Source organism: Podarcis filfolensis (assembly GCF_964270895.1).
Source record: "Podarcis filfolensis genome assembly, chromosome: 8".
Taxonomy (NCBI): Eukaryota; Metazoa; Chordata; class Lepidosauria; order Squamata; family Lacertidae; genus Podarcis; species Podarcis filfolensis.
The window spans coordinates 57,096,578-57,115,675 of NC_139611.1; the positions used below are offsets into that span (position 1 = coordinate 57,096,578).

The following is a 19,098-nucleotide window of genomic DNA, read 5'->3' on the forward strand; positions in this document are numbered from 1 at the left end:
GGTCTCTTGTTGGAAGTTTCTATTCATTACTTCTAATGCAATAATACTGCCAACCAATAAAACTACTATATGCACACAAGTATGAACTTACGTTTTGTAAAATGGATTTTATTTTTAAAAATAGTTCTTTTAAATTAAAACCAAGATTCTTATTTTTCTGTCATTTACGTAAATAGATGGGTGCCTACTCCAATTAATACACCAATAACCTCACACAATTGTAGAGCTAAGTGGAACACATCAAAACTGAAATCACACACAAATTAACATAGAGTACCACTCTGTCTACACCTCTTAGGATGCCTTCTCTTCTTATATGCAGCCATCATCAGCCTAATGCCCACCAGCTGTTTTGAACTACAAGGCCTATCAGCCTCAGCGTGCAAGGCCATGCTAGCTGAGACTGATGGGCACTGACGAAGGCTGCCTTCTAGAAATATTTTGTACCCTCTCCTAACAAAAAATGCTGGATTTGTATCATGGTGCAAAGGGGTGGCCCAGTGTAAGACACTTGCCACCAAGCTATGAAACAAATGCTGCTTATAGGAGACTGGGACCCGTTGCTTCAATCCCAAGGTGTGTGTGTGTGTGTTAAGTCTGCAATTCAAGTTATGTGTGTGTGTTCATATAGATTGTCAAAAACAAATGCTGCTCTTCGGGGGGGGGGGGGCAATTGTTTGTGTGCTCTGTTCCTTTCCTTTCCTCTTTCCTTTCAGTGGAGACATAATAGCTCTGAACTTTAACTGTGGTTAATGCATTGGGAGTGTGGCATCGACTGTGAGGCTCCCTTTCCCCCAGCATGCATGAATTCCCTTCTCCATCCCATGGTTTAGTTTAACCAGCAGCAGTTGGTGAGGCAGTGCAGGTGGGGTATCTTGGTTCTCCTGGCCTGCCAACACAGCAGGTCGCTGTGGAGAGGGGAGGACTGAGGCATAGGGAGCTTGGATCCACTGCCATGTGCCACACCAGATCAATCTCCCCACACCTCACCCTTTGATAAGCACCAGCAACCTGCTGTTAGGAAGCCAGCCAAGCAAAAGTGCCTCACCAGCCACTACAGCTCTAACTATAGGGTAGTGCAGGCACCCCCAAACTCGGCCCTCCAGATGTTTTGGGACTACAACTCCCATCATCCCTAGCTAACAGGACCAGTGGTCAGGGATGGTGGGAATTGTAATTCCAAAACATCTGGAGGGCCAAGTTTGGGGGTGCCTGGTGTAGTGTAATGTCTGAAGCAGCATTAATCAGGAACGCTAACCAGGATTTCTTTTGTAACCATGTTCTGGAACAACCTATCTGCTAGGGCAAACCATACTGTTGTTGGTGGGAACTAACACATGAACAGGAGAAGAGGAAGCCTGAGAGGCAGGCTTCTGTCATCTCCTAACCGTGGTTGAAGGTGATTGGGAACATTGTGACAGCATCAGACTACTGTTTCAAATGGCTTTGTAAGGGGAGAGGATTTAGGCTAATTTCCAGGCAACTTCTCACTGGAGGAAAGCAGCATTTTATGGTGGGTATTTTACAATGGGCTATAAATGACAAAAGAAGCAATAGAAGAGGTAGTATTATTAAGACAGACGAGAATGAATAGTCTTAAATCCCTGCATTCCCTGTCCCTAAAGAATATTAGTCTCCCACCAGAGTAGATAAGGAATTAGAATCCAGCATTTAAAAACCACATTATAGGCTGCAGTACCAGATCATGCTTGGGCTAGTAATCAACACATGCACACCATCTTTTCAATGCTTCCTGCTTGATGCATCAGCCTCAGTAACACACCAGAGCTGGACATTACTTGGGAGTCTTCTATTCAAGCTGCTACATCCAACCTGATGCTCCTCACCACTTTGGTTCATTTAGCCCTCTGCCGAGTCATTTCCAGGAGGACAAACACTTCGATTAGGATGTACAGCACTTCTGGCAGATAAACCAGGGCGATGCAGTTTTTTGTGGCACTTTGTTTAGATATCAATAATGACAAAGACCTCGGGCTTTTCATCCTCATGAATCTGCATTGCTGAATAGGTTATAGCTTTGACCTCTGTGCCCTGCGAGGGAAGAAAAAAGACAATTTGAGTTGGCCCGGAACAAGAGTCTAGGAGCTCACCTGCACAATGATAGGCAGAATCTCTGGTAGGTCTAAGAATACATTAATGGAAGGGGTGATTTGTTAGTTAAGCCTGATTTGTCTCTGGGCCTCTAGTACTCAGGAAGGAAAATGACAACATTCATAACATACCTGGGGATGCTTGGGCAAAGAGAACTCTTCTCCCCACCTTAAAGAGAGAAAAAGGGTAATGATTATTACAAGGTTACTGAATTATGTCACAGTGCAGGAAACCCCTCTGGTCATTTTACGAAGGACACATGGAACAATGATGAATGTTGAGGAAAAGAGGAGGCCATTCTGGCACCCCTAGCAGCCAGAATGATTTCCCACCCAAGAACCTAGAGAGCTATGGCATACAAGGCTCTCGACTCCAGTTCCCAAAAGGTCCATACCCAGGAGACAGTGCAGGGATCCATTGGAGGACCACTGTCCCACATGCTGAAGTGTGAATCAGGAATTAAGAAGGCCAAGATAGCTCCTGGCATCTTCAAAGGCCTCCATTTCTTCTTCAGAACCAGGGATTAGTTTGAGCCCTTACAGCAAAGCAACATTGCTGAAGTGGAAACATGCATTCTCTTTAAAGAAAGCAAACTCTTCGCTGTCTCCATCCAAGAAGGATCCTGGAGGAGCCCATGGTGAGAGTCAGTGGGGAACTAAAAAGGCTCCTGGCACATGCAAAAGGACACCTGGTACACACTCTATGGAAACTTTCACACAGAGCCAACATGTCTTGACTCTCTGCCATTTCCATCAACATTTTTAAATGGCATGATTCCACTTAACTCACCCAATAGATCTTATTCTGAATCTTATTCGGTCAATGTGGAGCACTTTAACTTCCTACAAAATGGGGGAGGGGAACAAACATATAATTAGTTGATTTCAAACAATTAAAAACTTTCACATAGCTCTAGTAATAACTGGAAAAGGTACCAGGTATTTCAGTTCCTTGCAGAAAAATAAATCCCAACCATCCACACAACCTCAAGGCATATGAAAAGCAATACATTTCAGAAGTCAAAGGAGCTTCTCTTTCAGTCTGTATAACAATTTCTTTCTCCCCATTCTAGCATCTTCAACTTTTCCTATAATCTAACTAGTTTTGCAAAGAATTTCCAGAACTTCGATCCATAAACTGTAAGCACATTGCAGAGGAACTTTGAGGAACATCACTGTCCCTTCTTTTCTGTTGTTGGCTATCAAGCCGGGAGAAGACTTCTGTGAAAGTTGAATGCTGGCTCCCTGCTTTATGATTACAGTGGATGCTAATAAGGACAGTACAGTAAAGTTCCTCTTTAGATTTTCTCCTTAGTTTCTTGATGCTACCTCAGAAATTAATGTATTCAGGCAGAATGGATTCAATACCTTGGCAATGCAACAACATGTGACCAAACTGTGACACTGTGCAGAACACATTCCAATAATTGAGAAATATCTCAAGACTGTAAGGAGGAAGAGAGCAAACACTCACCCTGGGAATGAAAAACTCATTGGCGCTGAATTTATAAAGCCACTCATCCAGAAAGTGGAAGAGAAGAGACAGCATGTCATGTCCTGTTGGAGAGAAGCGGAGGGGTGGGGTGTGGAGACATATTGGGAGCTTTAAGGTGCAGGACTCCCTCCAACCCAGTATGTGTGGCAAGCCTTCCTAATGACAGACAGATGTCAGTGTAGGCTCAAACTCCCACTCAATTCCCCTTGCACCACAGATCATGGCTCAGCAAGAGATCAGAGAGCCAACCCTTGCGTGGGGACCGATAGGACACCTCACGAACCATGAACTGTATCTTTAGGCGTCAGGCAAAAATGTTTTTTCTATAACCAGGCCTTCAGCTTGGGCCAATTAACATTCTACGTCTTTTTTAATGTGTTTGTGGAAGGGGCGCGCACGTTATTGGTTTGCTTTTGTTTTTATTATGTATTTTGTGTTCTAATTTTGTATTTTTATGCAGTGAACTGCCCTGTGATCTTCGGATGAAGGGTGGTACACAAATTTAATAAAAAAAATAAAAAACAAATAAATGTCATGGGGTTTTTTGTTGCTCTGCTTGCCTCTGAGACTGAACATCATCTGGATAGCTCAGTTAGTTAAAGCGTATGCTGATAATGCCAAGGCTGCAGGTTTGATCCCCGTAAGGGACAGGTGCATATTCTTGCATTGCAGGGGAGTTGGACTAAATGGTCCTGAGGGTCCCTTCCAACTCTATGACTCTATAATTCAAATTCTATGATTTGAAGCTGAACTTTCTGCTTGCCTGTTTCCTGCTTGCAAAAGCATCGCCATTTATACTTACAGGCCTGCTATGCTAAGTTTAAGCAGTTCAATTTCAGTGAATCCTGAATAAGCACAGGCCTCAAACTATAGGGTGTTACTCTGTTATAAATGTGTTTGGGAAACAGCAAGTGACAGTTATGCTGGCAAAATAGTAAAGACAATCATTTGCCACTGTGTTTATTAATCTGTACTGCTGTAGTTCTCAAAGCATCACCTTACCCTCTGCTTCCACCTCTACTGTGTCCAGAGGTTCAACCGTCTCTGTATCCGTCATGTACCCAAACATGGCCATGGCGCATTGTTCAAATGCTTCTTCCAAGGTATCTCCCCAGGCATGCAACCTAAAAACACACACACAGATTACAGGGCAGTAGTTATAAGCAAAAGATGAGAATGTACAAAGGAGAAACTTGCACTTAATGTAGGAAAGACCAGTTGGCTCCACTTCTAACAAGTTCACTATTTGCAGTTTAAGAATTGTCCATTCTTCGCATATAGTAGTCACCCTTGAAAACTTTGTACTTGGAATTTATGAATTCCTAGCTCCATCCTCTGCACAACTAGGAACTTTCTTTGTAGGTGGAAAATAGAGCAGCAGGAACATCCAGCACACAATAGAAGGTGTGCAGCATCAATCCCCGCTTCCCCATATTTGTTGCTGTTGGAGCTTTCAAGAATTGTGCTAAAATATGAGCATTGTGGGAATGGGGGGCCTGTGAGAGGTAATCTGCTGCAGATTCTAAGAAATCTGGCTTGCCATTTCTTGCACTTGGCACTTTTTTGGGTATTTTTTCTTATTACCATAGAGTGATAGCAAAAATCCAAAACAACCTTGTGCTGAAATACAGAAGCCATGACAAGAAGACATAAGAACAAAACTCTAGGCATACATCTCGTTTAGAGGAGTTATAGATGGCACACCATCCAACCTACTTCACTCTGTAGCAGACAAGAACTGTGTAAAGAGGTAACGCACACACACAACTCATGAATTAATTATATATGTTGCCATACTTCCCAGCTCTTGGCACTTTTGATGAACTGGATGTTGGTTATATTATTATATGGAAAGGCAATATACAAATTGAAAATACTGACATCACTGTTCCCCCATTGAAATCCCTGAGGCTTTTGGGTTTTCTCATATAACCCCATCTATTGGGATAATGCCAGATACCTTTGAAGAAAAGCTGTTGATTCAAGAGGTAGAACGTCTGCTTTGCACAGAAAAGGTCTTCAATTCCTGGCACCTCTTGGGAAAGCCAGGAAAAGTCTTTCTCTGAAACCCTGGAGAGCTGCTGCCAGTCAATAATCGTAGATGCACCTTAGCTTAATGGACCAAAAATCTGACTCAGCAGAGGACAGCTAACCCTGTTCCATGTACCTGGGCAGATTTTATCTAAGCAGCACACTTGTGCTTGTTTATATAGAAAAGGTCAGATGTGGTAACATCAGCAATGGGGAGAATAACTGGTGAAATATGGTATTAGCAGGGCGGGAAAGTACATGCATTATGCAACTGAGGAATATTTCCCCCTTAAAAGATTATTTGGGTCATTTTGCTTTTTTTTTTTGCCTTCTCATTGTCCCTGTTAGATTGTAAGCTTATAAATAAATACTTACTGCACATCAGCAGTATGATCCAGATCTAAATAGGGATTAAAAATATGAAAAAATATGAAGCTACCTGGGGCAACTTAAAATAGTTTATTCAATTAAAAAAAGAAAAAAGAAAAAAAACAGATCTAAAAGACCATGATAGGGAGAATAAGCAGTCAGAACAAGAATATTCCAAGCACAGTAAATTCATTTACACGTACAGCATAACAATACATCGCAAGAAGCTGACCCTTCTAGAGTGAGGTCAGGGGGTGTAGCAGGTTCGTGTCACCAAAAAGAAAGTTAAGACAAAGTGAACTGCACAGAAGTATATTAAGCCCTCCACAGCAAGCAGTCTCAGATTTTATTTTCGAGAGCAAAACTTCGCCTTGTCTGCCAAGTTTCAACACGCTCTCCTAGCCTAGGAAACAGCAACACTTTACAGAAGGGCAAAACCTTCAGCATGCTGGACAAACCCCAAAGTGACATTCTGGGTCCAAATAAATAGCATTGCCTTGCTAAAGATTTTGGTTTTTTTTCTCCTACAGACCCAACAGAGCTACGCTGTTTATGGGTGTGCGGAGCCAACGCTGTTGCTCCAATCCGCCGCCCCCGCCCCCCACGTCTCTCTCCGGGGCGCAATACAAGACTCCGGAGAAGAATCCCACCCAGCAATGCCCCGCAGCCTGTAACCGGCACCCTCTTTCCCCGCCCCCGGTTAAAGATGTACAGGCACTCGGTTTGTGGAAACTCTGGAGCTGAGCCCAGCGCTGCATTTCCACCAAAGAACTATAAATCCACGCACAGACTAAGACCTCTCAGGAATACACTCACATTCATACTTCTTATTGAGAGGCGGGTACTTCGTCTTAACGATTTTCTGGTCCTCTGTCAAGTTGTAGTCCCGGTAGTTATCTGCCATGGCTTGCTGCTTTTGCCATGCAAAATTCAATTCACTTCCTCCTCTTAGGACAGAAGAGACGAAAGATGGCCTCCTTCCTGCCTAAAGCATGTCAGCCGCAGCCAAGCCCGCATTTAAAGGAACAGTTCCCTTCCTTATAGATCTATCTGTATCATATTTGTATATCTGTATCCATGCTGCTTTATTACTACTTCCCCCTCCCCTGAAAAGCGGCAATTTGAAATTTTGAGCTTTTAATTCTTAGACCTACACATCAACCTGGCAAAAAGACAATTAAACAAGATGCTCCCTTTTCCTGAGCTATACTTGCTGTTTTTAAACGAAACATTCAAACCAGGGCTCCTGTGTGTTCTTCAACAGCTGACTCCTGTCAAGCAGAAATTCATTAGGAGAAGCTTTTCCTGGCATATATGCCAATGCAAGGGCAGTGAAAGTTTCACCTGCTGGATATCTGCCTGGCCTTATACAGCTGCGAAAGGCACAAGAGTGGCCTAAGAAGAAGATAGTTGACAATCTTTGGTTCTTTTTTTTTTATTGCTGGCGTAGTAACAGTGCCATAATTTTAAGGTTGGCATGTGTATATTAATTTTATTCAGTACGCTTTCATTCCACCCTCCCAGAACCATAGAGTGGAGTACAGGATTCTTCCCTTCACAACCTGGTTATCACCACTGTAAAATAGGCAAGGCTGAGTGATGGGGACTGGCACACCATCACTTAAAGGGAATTTGGACCTGGGTATCATCAGTCCTCATTTGACACTAACTGCTGGAACAAAGCAGTGCACAATGGATGATCACTCGTTTTTTTAAATAAATAAAAATATATTAAGAAATATGCTACATGCTTTAGGCAAATCATGTTCTTCTCACTCTTTCGGTTAATCTCATATTGGAAGTATTTCATCTGTTTTGAGGGGATTATAACAAGCCCCATAGTATGCAATGGGCCTTACTCCCTGGATGATGTGTATTTAAGTGTTTACTTACTTACACCCACTTATATATAATGTAACAAATACAATTAGACCATTTCACTTTTGTGTTGGCATATAAAGGGCAAGGATAAATACACAAAGCACCTGACAAAATTTATTTTGTTTCCATGTGCCAAAGCACTTGTGAAGTTGGGCATTTTATGATGTTAGCCGCTCTGAGCCCAGCCTTGGCCGGGGAGGGCGGGATACAAATAAAAATGTATTATTATTATTATTTTGATTGTTACTCCCATTTTACAGGTGGGAGTGCGGAAGAAGCCACATGTACCTCAAAAGCCAATAACATTCAGTAGATTTTTTCAGCTATCACATTTCCCTAATCTCAGCCCAAAAGGCAATGTTTGCTTCTCCAATAGACTCGCACAACCACCCGTTTCGCAAGAGCGGCCTAGCAACTCTCAGGCCGCCTAACCAAAAACAAAATGGCGGCCCCTACGGAAGCTTCGGCAAGCCACTGCCCTTCTTCCGCAACGACGAAACGGGAGAAGGGAGGGGTGGAGAGAGCGCGTGCGCCATCCTTCCCTCAGCGAGCACGCCCACTCGGCCCCGCCCCTCCTCCCCCATTCCCGCCGTCGTGATTCGCTGAGAAGATCGCGGCGGCTGGGTCTGCGATTGGACAGAGTTGGCGCGAACCCGTCTCGCGCGCCACTGCCGTTCTGAAGTGAATTGTGAAGGGGGGGAAAGGAGGAGAACTACGACGACTCAGGAAACAATAGAGGAGCGCTCAGCAGCCCAGCGCGGGTAGCACGAGGCGCCTAGTGAAGGGCGGGCTGAGTCCTGAGGTAAACTAGGAAGGCCGCGACGTCGCCGGCGCTCCCGAAGAGAGTCGGAATCATGGCGGATAAAGAAGGTGAGCGGAGCGGGCGCTGCTGAGGCGGGAGAGTCGACTAGGCCTCACTCCCCCCCTTCCCCCTCCCTTTCCGGCCTCTGCGCGGACCCTGGCAGAAAAGCGCCTCGTCCAATCCCCGCGCCTGCTTCCCCGGCCCTGCCCCCTTTCCGTGGGAGCCGCCCAATGGGGCGCTCCTCCCTCCTTTCCTGGCACCTTCCCTCCCGCCCCCTCCTCTTCCCTCGCCTCCTTCGTGGTTCTCGGGTTCTTTGCGTGGAGCTGCTTTGTAATGAGGCGGGGAGGGCTGCAGGATGGCTCAGGTGGGCTTTTCGCAAGGGCGGCTCGCCGGCCTCTCAACCCCCCTCCCCCCCATGGGCCTCGAACAAACTGCGGCGGTTCCGCTGGCGCCGCTTCTCCAGCCGGGGAGGGAGACGCTCGCGAGGCGGAGGAGGAGGAGAAGAATTGGGGCGCGAGGGGTTCCACCGCCTCGTAAATTTCTGCTTCTGGGGTGGTGGTTATGTAGCATCATGTGTAGAATGTTCCTTTTTCTCCACGGGGCCCAGGGCTGCGTACATGGCTTCCTTCCCCTCGCCTCTTTCCCCGCCCCCGCTTTAGATTCTCAGCAACCTGTGAGGTACATTAGGTTGGCGAGAGGGGGGGGGGGGAGAGTGTGTCTTAAAGGCACAGAGCCCTAGAAAAGAAAGAGAACGATGCCATTTCTTTACACACTTCTTCTTTGTGTTCCAAACAGCCTAGATGGGTTGTTCTGTTTTTAAGAAGTGCTCTTTTTTAGAGAAGGGAGTGAGCAGATTTCCACGTTGCTGATTTTTTGCTTTTTAAACTAGAACTCTGAGATACACCTGAAGCCAGATTCAGGCTAGTGTCTAGGGGGAAAGAGGCACAATGCACAGTTAAATAAGAACATGCATAATCCAGGGATTCGTTTTCAGTAACAGAAGTTAAGCTTGCGTCCTTCAGCAAGCCACTGCCTACCCAGCCCCCAACTTCTTTTGTTTAATAGTGCCATTTAGTGAGGGGAACCTTTTTCATTCTTGTCATTGCTCAGATTTTGAGAGTAAGAAGTGCTTGCTGCAAATTGTCCAGAGGTCACTCCTCTATTTTCTGTTTAGCCTTGTTTTAGCAGTGTTCAAATTGCCTCAGTTCTGTTACCTAAGTAATCAGTACAAAAGCCCTGTAAAGTAGATCTTGCTCCTCTTGCAGGTGGGAGGCTGAGAATACAGTAGTTTGTCTAAAGCCATCAATTGACTTAATGATATTATAAATGAACTTTGTGTGGAGATGGTTCCCAATGTGTTGGCATCAGTATTTCTAGAGACACAATGGAGTGTGTCTCCAGGGGTGAAGTCAAACATTGAGGGGTGCAAACCTGTGCAGTGTGTATGGAGGTCCTGGGCTGCCCAGAGGTCAAGATCCCTGTCCTGGCCTTGCTGATGTGGTCCAAAGGAAATCCGAGCAATATGTTTGGCATCAACTTGGCTGCAGGAGTTGCCAGAAAGAGGTGTACAACTTACAGTTCAGCAATCCTTACAGCCACATCGTAGGAGTTATCTCTTAGCTGCATATTACAAGTTGGGGGCTGAGAAATGCTGCTTAGAGAATTCCTGCCTAATTTTGAATCACAGATTTCCTATCTGAGGTCTTACATAACTGCTGCTTTGCAATAGAATTTAACTTCTTGTTGCTGTTCAGATGTTAGTTTGAAAAAAACTAAAGCACAGTAGAATAGTAGCTCTGATGCTCTTTAGGAGAAAGCTTTTTTCTCTCCTGTTTGAAGGAAAGTGAATGCAGCATTGCATGAGTTTACTTGTAAACTATGTTATGATGCAACTGACAAACATGACTTACTTAGTGAAAATGATTGCTGCTGGCATAGAAAAACAATACCATGTTTAACAGTGCATGATTATGTAGAAGTAAGTTCATTTGTGCCTAATGGGACGTATTCCCAAGGAAGTAAGCATAAGGTTGCAGCCATGGGTGATCTTGCTGGCCTGCTATGCTCCCTCAGTGATTAATCAGGGTGACACAGTTTGGGGCATGGAATAAATTCCTGTGTACAGAAGATGTGAATATCTTTCTCTCTACCCTAAATTCTAAATATATTTTGCTGGAGAGCTATGGTATGAGCCCATAAGGTTTTTAGGTTTATTTACCAGCATTAATTAATGCATTCTTTTCTTATAATTATCAGCTGCCTTTGATGATGCTGTGGAGGAGCGAGTGATCAATGAAGAATATAAAATCTGGAAAAAGAACACTCCATTTCTCTATGATCTTGTAATGACCCATGCTTTGGAATGGCCCAGCTTGACTGCTCAATGGCTTCCTGATGTAACCAGGTAACACACATGACTGCAGCATAAACACTCATTTAGTTGATTAAGGCCTATGCAACATAGAGGCTTACTTTTGAGTAAACATCCATAGGACTATGCCTGCATTTCTTTAGTATATGAACAAGTTTGTTAAACTAAGTAAGGGCCAGTTTGTGCACACCAACATTAAATCAGGAAATTTATAACTGTAGCTTCTTGTCTTGTTCAATCTAAGAAACTGGTTAACAGCTCTGGAACAAGCCATAATATTATATCAACTTCAAACCCCGGTTTAGTATACTGGCTTCTGAAGCTGGAAACTATAGTTAAGTGGATGTACTGGTTTAGTTGTGGCAGAGGGAGGAGCAAAGAAGTTGAGCATTTCTGACTGATAAACAGATGCATGATGGAATGCAGCCAACATGTTAGCTTTGAATTTGAGTGTCCCAGAAAGGCAATAAATATTTTAACATCTATTGTAACTAATTGCTACATTGTTTTTCTGCTTGCAATGTTTCATATTGTTGGGTAAGGAAAACCAGCAACTCTAGTAACAGTTTCTGTAGTAGTAGAAAGGGAAATTCACATTGACTCTATTGGTGTTCCTAACATTCATGCCAGTGACCCTAACGAGGAGTCAGTCCAAGTAAACAAACACCCTTTGACCTCATTGTTCCATTGTTTTTTTATGGCATTGTAGACCTGAAGGCAAAGACTTCAGTATTCACCGGCTAGTTCTTGGGACCCATACCTCTGATGAACAAAATCACCTTGTGATAGCCAGCGTGCAGCTCCCTAATGATGATGCACAGTTTGATGCCTCACACTATGATAGTGAGAAGGGAGGTAAGAGAACAAAATGGGAAAGAAGAGTGGGTTTCTTCCTGAATCTTCCTGATGTTTTATCTTATTAGGTTAACAAGGCACAGATTTTGGGGAGGACTGTTGGTGTTAGGCTAAGATTAAAAACTAAACCAATAAATGGCCCAGTGACGCTTTGGTTTCCAGGATGTATTTTATGTCCAGAAAATTGGATATACATTAAACAGTGCAACTTAGTAGATGAAGTACTTGTCTGAAATTGAAGTCTTGCTGTTACAGATATTATGTTTCAACATCTGGTTGATTAGCAATATGTTGGCTTACTGCTGTCTTGAACTTTTTTGCTTAATGGGTGATATAACATGTTAATATGATATGTCCGCAGTGTTGTACCAATTTAAATATATCTTGATTTATATATAAAGCTTTCTAAAATCATATTGCTTAAAGATACTTTGGGATATTGTTTTCCAAATGTAAACAAAGACATACTGTATTCAAAAAATGTCTTTTTTTAGTTCCATAATGTCCATATGGCATAGATTCTTGGTTTTAATTGGTTTATTTTCTAGTATGATTGACTTGAAACATGTAGCTATTATAGAAATGCCTTCTTTATTTTCAGAGTTTGGAGGATTTGGCTCTGTTAGTGGGAAAATTGAAATTGAAATAAAAATTAACCATGAAGGAGAAGTGAATAGAGCACGATACATGCCCCAGAATCCTTGCATTATTGCCACAAAGACTCCATCCAGTGATGTGCTTGTTTTTGATTATACCAAGCATCCATCTAAACCAGGTATTTGTCTGTTGTCATATCTGAACCTTGTTCCTTTTATATATGTACTTTGGGGATAAAATAAATTGACAGGCCTTGTTGATTCCAAGTATTGTATTGAGGAGATTATTTTTAAAGTGCGGGAAGCTGCTTCTTTTCTCATTTGTTGTATATTAATGTATGCTTTGTTTACTGCCATTTAATTTAGTTTTGTTGGTTGAATCTAGGCTAGGAATGTATAGCAGGAAAATTAATGGTGTTCAGGATACAGAGACTGCTCTTTAGGTGTTTACCACAGTTGCTGGTCTCAGAACTGCCTCAGAAAGCAAGACGCTTTCAAGTGAGGCTATACTAATCTGATTTCATGCTGGAACAGAATTTAAGATGTTTTCAGATAATTTATTAAGATTTGTGATGGACAAGCATAGTTTGAAAAACTTGAAAGCAGAACAAAGAAGTCTTTCGCCAGAGTGCTTTTTGAATCATCCTTCCCCAATCTCCTTTAAATGAAAGAAGAGGATGGTGGAGACTTTAAAAAGTACTATTAAGGACTGCTTTAAAGCGGCCCCTGTGGTGCCATTTCTACTATAAGCCAAGAAGAAGATCTGACCATATGTTTTAAGTGATTAATTTATCTTTGTTTGCTATTTTATAATACTGCATGAATAACACAAGCAGCAACCCTATCTCCTTTGCAGACCCTTCTGGTGAGTGTAATCCAGATCTACGTCTTCGTGGGCATCAAAAAGAAGGCTATGGTTTGTCTTGGAATCCAAACCTTAGTGGTCATCTGCTTAGTGCATCTGATGATCATGTGAGTATTGTATGCTTAGTTAGTCCAGGTATACATAATGTACATATCTGCCAAATGAATGTTTCTTATGTTAATGTATTTTCCCATTTTATCTCTTTAAGACCATTTGCTTGTGGGACATAAGTGCTGTTCCAAAGGAAGGGAAAGTGGTGGATGCGAAGACTATCTTTACAGGCCATACAGCTGTGGTGGAAGACGTTTCCTGGCATTTGCTGCATGAATCTCTCTTTGGATCTGTTGCTGATGATCAGAAACTTATGATGTAAGCAAAGTTATATATTTTGTTCACATTGAATTATTTTTCCTTGAATTCTCTTTAAAAGTTGGAGGGATAGGCTCTTATTAATAGTTACACTTGCAATTAGTGTGTGTTAGTTGGTCCATCAAAGGTGTTTCTTATCTTAAATTTCGTTTTTTACAGTTGGGACACCCGGTCAAACAACACTTCCAAGCCAAGCCATTCGGTGGATGCTCACACTGCTGAAGTGAACTGTCTGTCTTTCAATCCTTATAGCGAGTTCATCTTGGCCACGGGATCAGCTGATAAGGTGTCTGTCCAGAATTCGCAGAAAACATTGCCTAATCCATAGTTGCAGAATTAAGGGGATTGTTATACTGTAGAAGAGTATGTGTTGTGTTGAATGGTCCTAGTCTGTGGGGCTGTGGGCTGTGTACAGTACAATAAAGGAATATTCTTATTTATTAATTATGCTCTGGTTTTCCTGGCCAGACTGTTGCATTATGGGATCTGCGAAACCTGAAACTGAAGTTGCACTCCTTTGAGTCACACAAAGATGAAATATTCCAGGTAAGCTCACATAATATCATGTGACATCATTTTCTGATCATTTGACAACATGGCTGCTCTTAAAAGGGTCTTTGATTTTTCCTTCTCAGAATTGGCCTTACTATTAAAGTTTCAGACCAACTATTGACAGGTTTGCTCATCTCTGTGTTATTTCAGTTAGAAAACTTACAGCAGATATGTTGGTTTTTCTGCTTGTGGAAAAAGCATGTTTCTGATCCTTAAGCAGCAGATTAAAAAAATTGGAATGGAATATTCGGGCAGTGAGGTTTAAGTGACTGACTTGGCTGACAGAAAAAAACCATTGGCAGTTACAAAGAGAGGGTTAGAATACCAGAATAAGTGTAGGACAAGGTTACTTATTTGATGACTCAGAGTACTAATTTTCTTCATTTGTTATGGTGATAAAGTATGCATCAGTAAAGTGTGCAAGTAATGACTAATAAAGACATTTGGAGACTTTTTGATTTCCCTAAATGCATCCCATTTGATGCATTGCACTTATTCCCAGGGGTGGAAAATATAACTAATAGGTCTGGTGATACATCTTAAAGACTTGGGTGGTTTCATGATATACTAGCTTTATGAGGTGCTTCTAGAATTTAAAGTACAGGCAACCCACTATTTATGTGGGGGTTGTGTTCTGAGGCACCACTTGTGTCAGTGAAATCGTGTATCTTTGAAACACCATTGAAAAAGCCGGCAAACTCCTCATACTGTTCTGCCCTTTTTGTGGCTTTTCGGGTCACTTCCAGGTTTGGCGTGTATGCACAGTCGTGTACATATTGAACACGCATAAATGGGGGCCGCCTCTCCATAATTTGGTTTCCAAATACAGACTGCTCAAAGGAGCAGAATGCTGGCAGCCTGTTAGTCTGCTGTTGAGAAAGGTGCACTGGTGCTGATTTACTGCCAGACCAGGTTCAAGATTCTTGTGTTAATTCACAAAGCCCTAAACAGCTTTGGCCCAGAGTACCTTAAGGACTATCTGATCTTTTGTTCTCCACCTCAGATCCTCTGATGCGGCATGTCTGCAGATTCCCCAAGCCCTTGAGATTCCATTGGCTTCCAATAGGGACTGAGCCTTAAATGCGGCAGGCCTTGCCCTGCCCTGTGAAACTCCCTACCTGTAGATATTCAGCAGGACCTATCCCTGCCTTCTTTCAGACATTTTCTGAAAACTGCTGTCGAAACAGACCGTCACAATATGATACTGTATTTTTCTTTAAACCAACCAGTATCTACTGAGTTTTTTAATTATGTTTTATAGATTGATTTAATTGCATTTTATATGTTGTAGGCCGCCTTGTTATATTTTATGAAAGAGTGGATTAAACATTTTCAAATAATTAAAGCGTGTTTAGCTTTCTGGTCATTATGATTGATGGTATCCCTCCTCTGCTCAACTAATTGTGTAGCATATTTGAAAGTGATTGGCTGGCATTAATGAACAGTTATTGTTTGATATACTGTGTAAGAACAATAAAAATTGCATCAAAACTGTGATAGATACTAAGGCAAAATGTTCTATCTCATCCTAATCGATGCAGGTTCAGTGGTCACCACATAATGAAACCATTCTGGCTTCCAGTGGTACCGATCGCAGACTGAATGTCTGGGATTTAAGGTAAGCCTCAGATGTGTGTAGTGCTGTGGAAATGCTGAGTTCACCAGAAGTGCTTTTTGTGTGTCTCTAATTACTGTCTTCTGTTTCAGTAAAATTGGAGAAGAGCAGTCTCCCGAAGATGCAGAGGATGGCCCACCTGAGCTGTTGGTAAGTGAGAGTTTTGGTGTTGCCACCAATTCTCCCCCCACTCCCCAATAAAAAATGAGGTTTTATGCCTTTGTTTGGGCTTGGTCAGCTGGTGAGAGGCTGGCACTTGTGTACACCATCCTTGATCAGAGTTGGTGTTTCATTCTGCTTTACATGTACTCTTCCTTCCATGAACTATTTTTCAGCTTCCTGAGTGGCAGCTTCTTGCTGACACTCCCAGCTGAATGAGATACTTTCTAAGTCCAGGATACTTTCTGTGACTCTTCTTCCATCTTAAACCCCCTCCCCACAGCTGTGAATGAATTAAGCCCTGCAGTTGAGAGGAGGAGGGGGGAAACATAGAAATAAAAATGGATTAGCTCAATTGTGGACCTAGGCTTGGATTTTTATTTTAAATTTTGCCTTACTGATAGTCCAGCCTTTATTGAAGATTGGTGGGTTTTATGTTGGTAATCTACTATAGGTATCTATATGATTCACACATAAGAATTGTAACCCTGTTCTTGAAATATGTATTCTGTATTGGAATTGTGTACTTAAATAACTATCTTATTCTCAATGTTAGTTTATTCATGGTGGTCACACTGCAAAGATATCTGACTTCTCCTGGAATCCAAATGAACCCTGGGTAATTTGTTCGGTATCAGAAGACAATATCATGCAAGTCTGGCAAATGGTAAGTACTTGGTTGATTATTTGACGGGAAAGTGAATCCAAAACTGTGTGCAGCTGTGCAGTAGCTACAACAGAGTGAACATTCTGGTTTTCTTTTATTGGAGTTATGATAAATTTCTTTTGAGATACTTGTATGAATCTCATATGAATGTTAATGGTAGAAAGAAGCTTAAAAAAAAGGGTAAAGGACCCCTGACAGTTAAATCCAGTCACAAATGACTCTGGGGTTGCGTTGCTTATCTCGGTTTACTGGCCGAGGGAGCCGACGTTTGTCCACAGACAGTTTTTCTGGGTCATGTGGCCAGCATGACTATGCCGCTTCTGGCGAAACCAGAGCAGCGCACGGAAATGGCGTTTACCTTCCCGCTGGAGCGGTACCTATTTATCTTACTTGCACTTTCAAATTGCTAGGTTGGCAGGAGCAGGGACCAAGCAACGGGAGCTCACCCCGTCGCATGGATTCAAACCGCTGACCTTCCAGTCGGCAAGCCCTAGGCTCAGTGGTTTAGACCACAGTGCCACCCACGTCCCTAGAAAGAAGCTACAGGGCTGTCTTTCCAAAGATTTGTAAGCATTCAAGATTTCAAAGGCATTCCCTTCTGGTGGGGCACAGAGCACCCATAAGATGCATATAATCTCAAACTGTAGAAGGAAGTCTGTCGTCTTAATAAATATTTGGCAGAATAATGACTCAATCCGTGTGTCTGACAAAGGTATTGAATTTGCTATGTGTTGGAAGTTACTTAGGATAAAGTTTGTCACTGTAGTGTTTGGATTGTGCCCTTAGAATGGGAATTTGCTTAACTGTCAGATTGATACTTCTATCTAATTCTTCATTCCTCTCTCTCTGTTTAGGCAGAGAACATATATAATGATGAAGATCCTGAAGGAAGTGTGGATCCAGAAGGGCAAGGCTCTTAGAGACTTGACCCCTTCAATCCTTGCTGTTTGTTTCCTGTTGTTGTCCTCTCCCTGCCCTGTTCTCCTAAGTTTCTTGAGATTGTCAGCTGTGCCGTTTTGCGAGAGACAAACACATGCACTGTGCATTCAACAGCCCATCTGTAGATATTATCCATCAGCCTTGCTTCTAACTCAGAAAGTGAACTGTTGCTGTTGAAAATTGAACCTGACTTGAGCTAGCATCACACAGTGGCTTCTTAGTTGACAATTTTTCACCTAAAAACTCATTGATTGAGAGCTGGTGTACACAGCCTGCTACAAGAAATTTTAATATAAACTATGCCTGAATTGTTTCAGTACAAGCGTTGGTAAGATCTGAATGTTTTCTACTGAGGGGAATTTTAGAGTAGAAGCTTCTCTCTATTTTATTTTTATTGGTTCCTCCTGATAAAAGAATATGTTTAGAGCTTTAGCTCTAGTCTTGTTTCAGATACAGATAAATCCAGTGCAGGGTCACCTATTCTTAACTTTGTTTCTAGCTGCTGTCCTTGATTAGAGTAAGTTGGTCTGTCCAGATAATGCCTGAGTTTTCTTCATAATACTTTGGTCCTTCTATCCTTTTCTGATGGGGCAGCTTAGGATGTGGATATGAATATGGTAGTCACCTAAAACTGCACATTACTTTGCCCTCTTGTGTGTTTCTTGAACTGTGTTCTATTATCTTTCCTTTCTGTGGTTTTTTTTTAACTGGGGGGACCACCAAGTTATGAAAGTGTTTGTTTTCAGCTGATATATGTAATAAAGACTGATATAAAGAATGATCACATGATATTTCACCTTGTATCAGCACATCTCCTGTGAGGGTGAACTGTTCCACCAGCAGCCCATTTAACTTTCCATGAACCATACAAGTGCTTCAGATTAAATAAATTTGGTTTTCTATGTGGGATGTGATTGTCTTTTCTTTTTAAAAAAATCGACACTTAAGTTTTCTGGAACCAAAGTGGTGGCTTAATTGTGTGGCTTCTAAATTGTTAATGAAGTACAGTTATGCTAAAGAATGGAACGGAATGATATATTATGAAGTTGAAATCTTGAAATACGTGGAAATCACTTTGCAACTGGCAATGAGAGTATGATGTAAAATGGCAGAACTTGCTGCTGCCTGTGTTTTGAGGAGGGTTGAGAGTGGTGAGCTGCCTGTTGAAAGAACCAATTTGATATGATCTGCTAAAATAATACAATAAGCTGGCCACTAGAAAGCGCTGGTGGGTATGTATCATTTAGTAGTTTGAGGCTGGAGATGTTTAGGTAACGCCTTTCCAGGTTAAAGTTGATTCCTACAGGTCTCTCTGGTTCTTGTTTCAAACTGGATTTCCTTTGCCAGCTCAAGTCTGTCTGAAATACTGTCCACCCTGGGCTGGATGTCAGAACCTCTCAGTTTTCATTCCCACCCAGCAG

At 42.3% G+C, this 19,098-nt stretch overlaps 2 protein-coding genes and 1 long non-coding RNA gene across 6 annotated transcripts in view; 1 reads left to right on the forward strand and 2 right to left on the reverse strand.

Annotated features, from left to right (window-relative positions):
- Positions 1-19,098, reverse strand: part of LOC310767883 — a 936,392-nt gene that overhangs the window by 577,021 nt on the left and 340,273 nt on the right. The gene's annotated exons all lie outside the window — the stretch shown is intronic.
- On the reverse strand, positions 83-7,286 carry ZBTB8OS (zinc finger and BTB domain containing 8 opposite strand). Of its 3 annotated transcripts, XM_083625699.1 has the most exons (7): positions 6,823-7,280; positions 6,013-6,037; positions 4,609-4,730; positions 3,586-3,668; positions 2,902-2,954; positions 2,244-2,280; positions 83-2,052 (listed from the first exon to the last, which is right to left on the reverse strand). In XM_083625699.1, the coding sequence occupies exons 1-7, from the start codon at positions 6,908-6,910 to the stop codon at positions 1,966-1,968; spliced, it is 495 nt and encodes a 164-aa protein (XP_083481825.1). In that variant the 5' UTR covers positions 6,911-7,280; the 3' UTR covers positions 83-1,965. The 3 variants fall into 3 exon arrangements, with proteins under 3 accessions (XP_083481825.1, XP_083481827.1, XP_083481826.1); XM_083625701.1 differs by lacking the exon at positions 6,013-6,037 and having other exon boundaries at positions 6,823-7,286; XM_083625700.1 differs by lacking the exons at positions 6,013-6,037; positions 6,823-7,280 and adding an exon at positions 5,567-5,990.
- On the forward strand, positions 8,452-18,579 carry RBBP4 (RB binding protein 4, chromatin remodeling factor). Of its 2 annotated transcripts, none has more exons than XM_083625695.1 (12): positions 8,452-8,757; positions 10,946-11,093; positions 11,770-11,915; positions 12,517-12,690; positions 13,368-13,483; positions 13,585-13,745; positions 13,905-14,031; positions 14,214-14,291; positions 15,839-15,915; positions 16,005-16,062; positions 16,628-16,738; positions 17,593-18,579. In XM_083625695.1, exons 1-12 carry the CDS (start codon positions 8,742-8,744, stop codon positions 17,656-17,658), a joined length of 1,278 nt encoding a protein of 425 aa, XP_083481821.1. In that variant the 5' UTR covers positions 8,452-8,741; the 3' UTR covers positions 17,659-18,579. The 2 variants fall into 2 exon arrangements, with proteins under 2 accessions (XP_083481821.1, XP_083481820.1); XM_083625694.1 differs by lacking the exon at positions 8,452-8,757 and adding an exon at positions 8,898-9,053.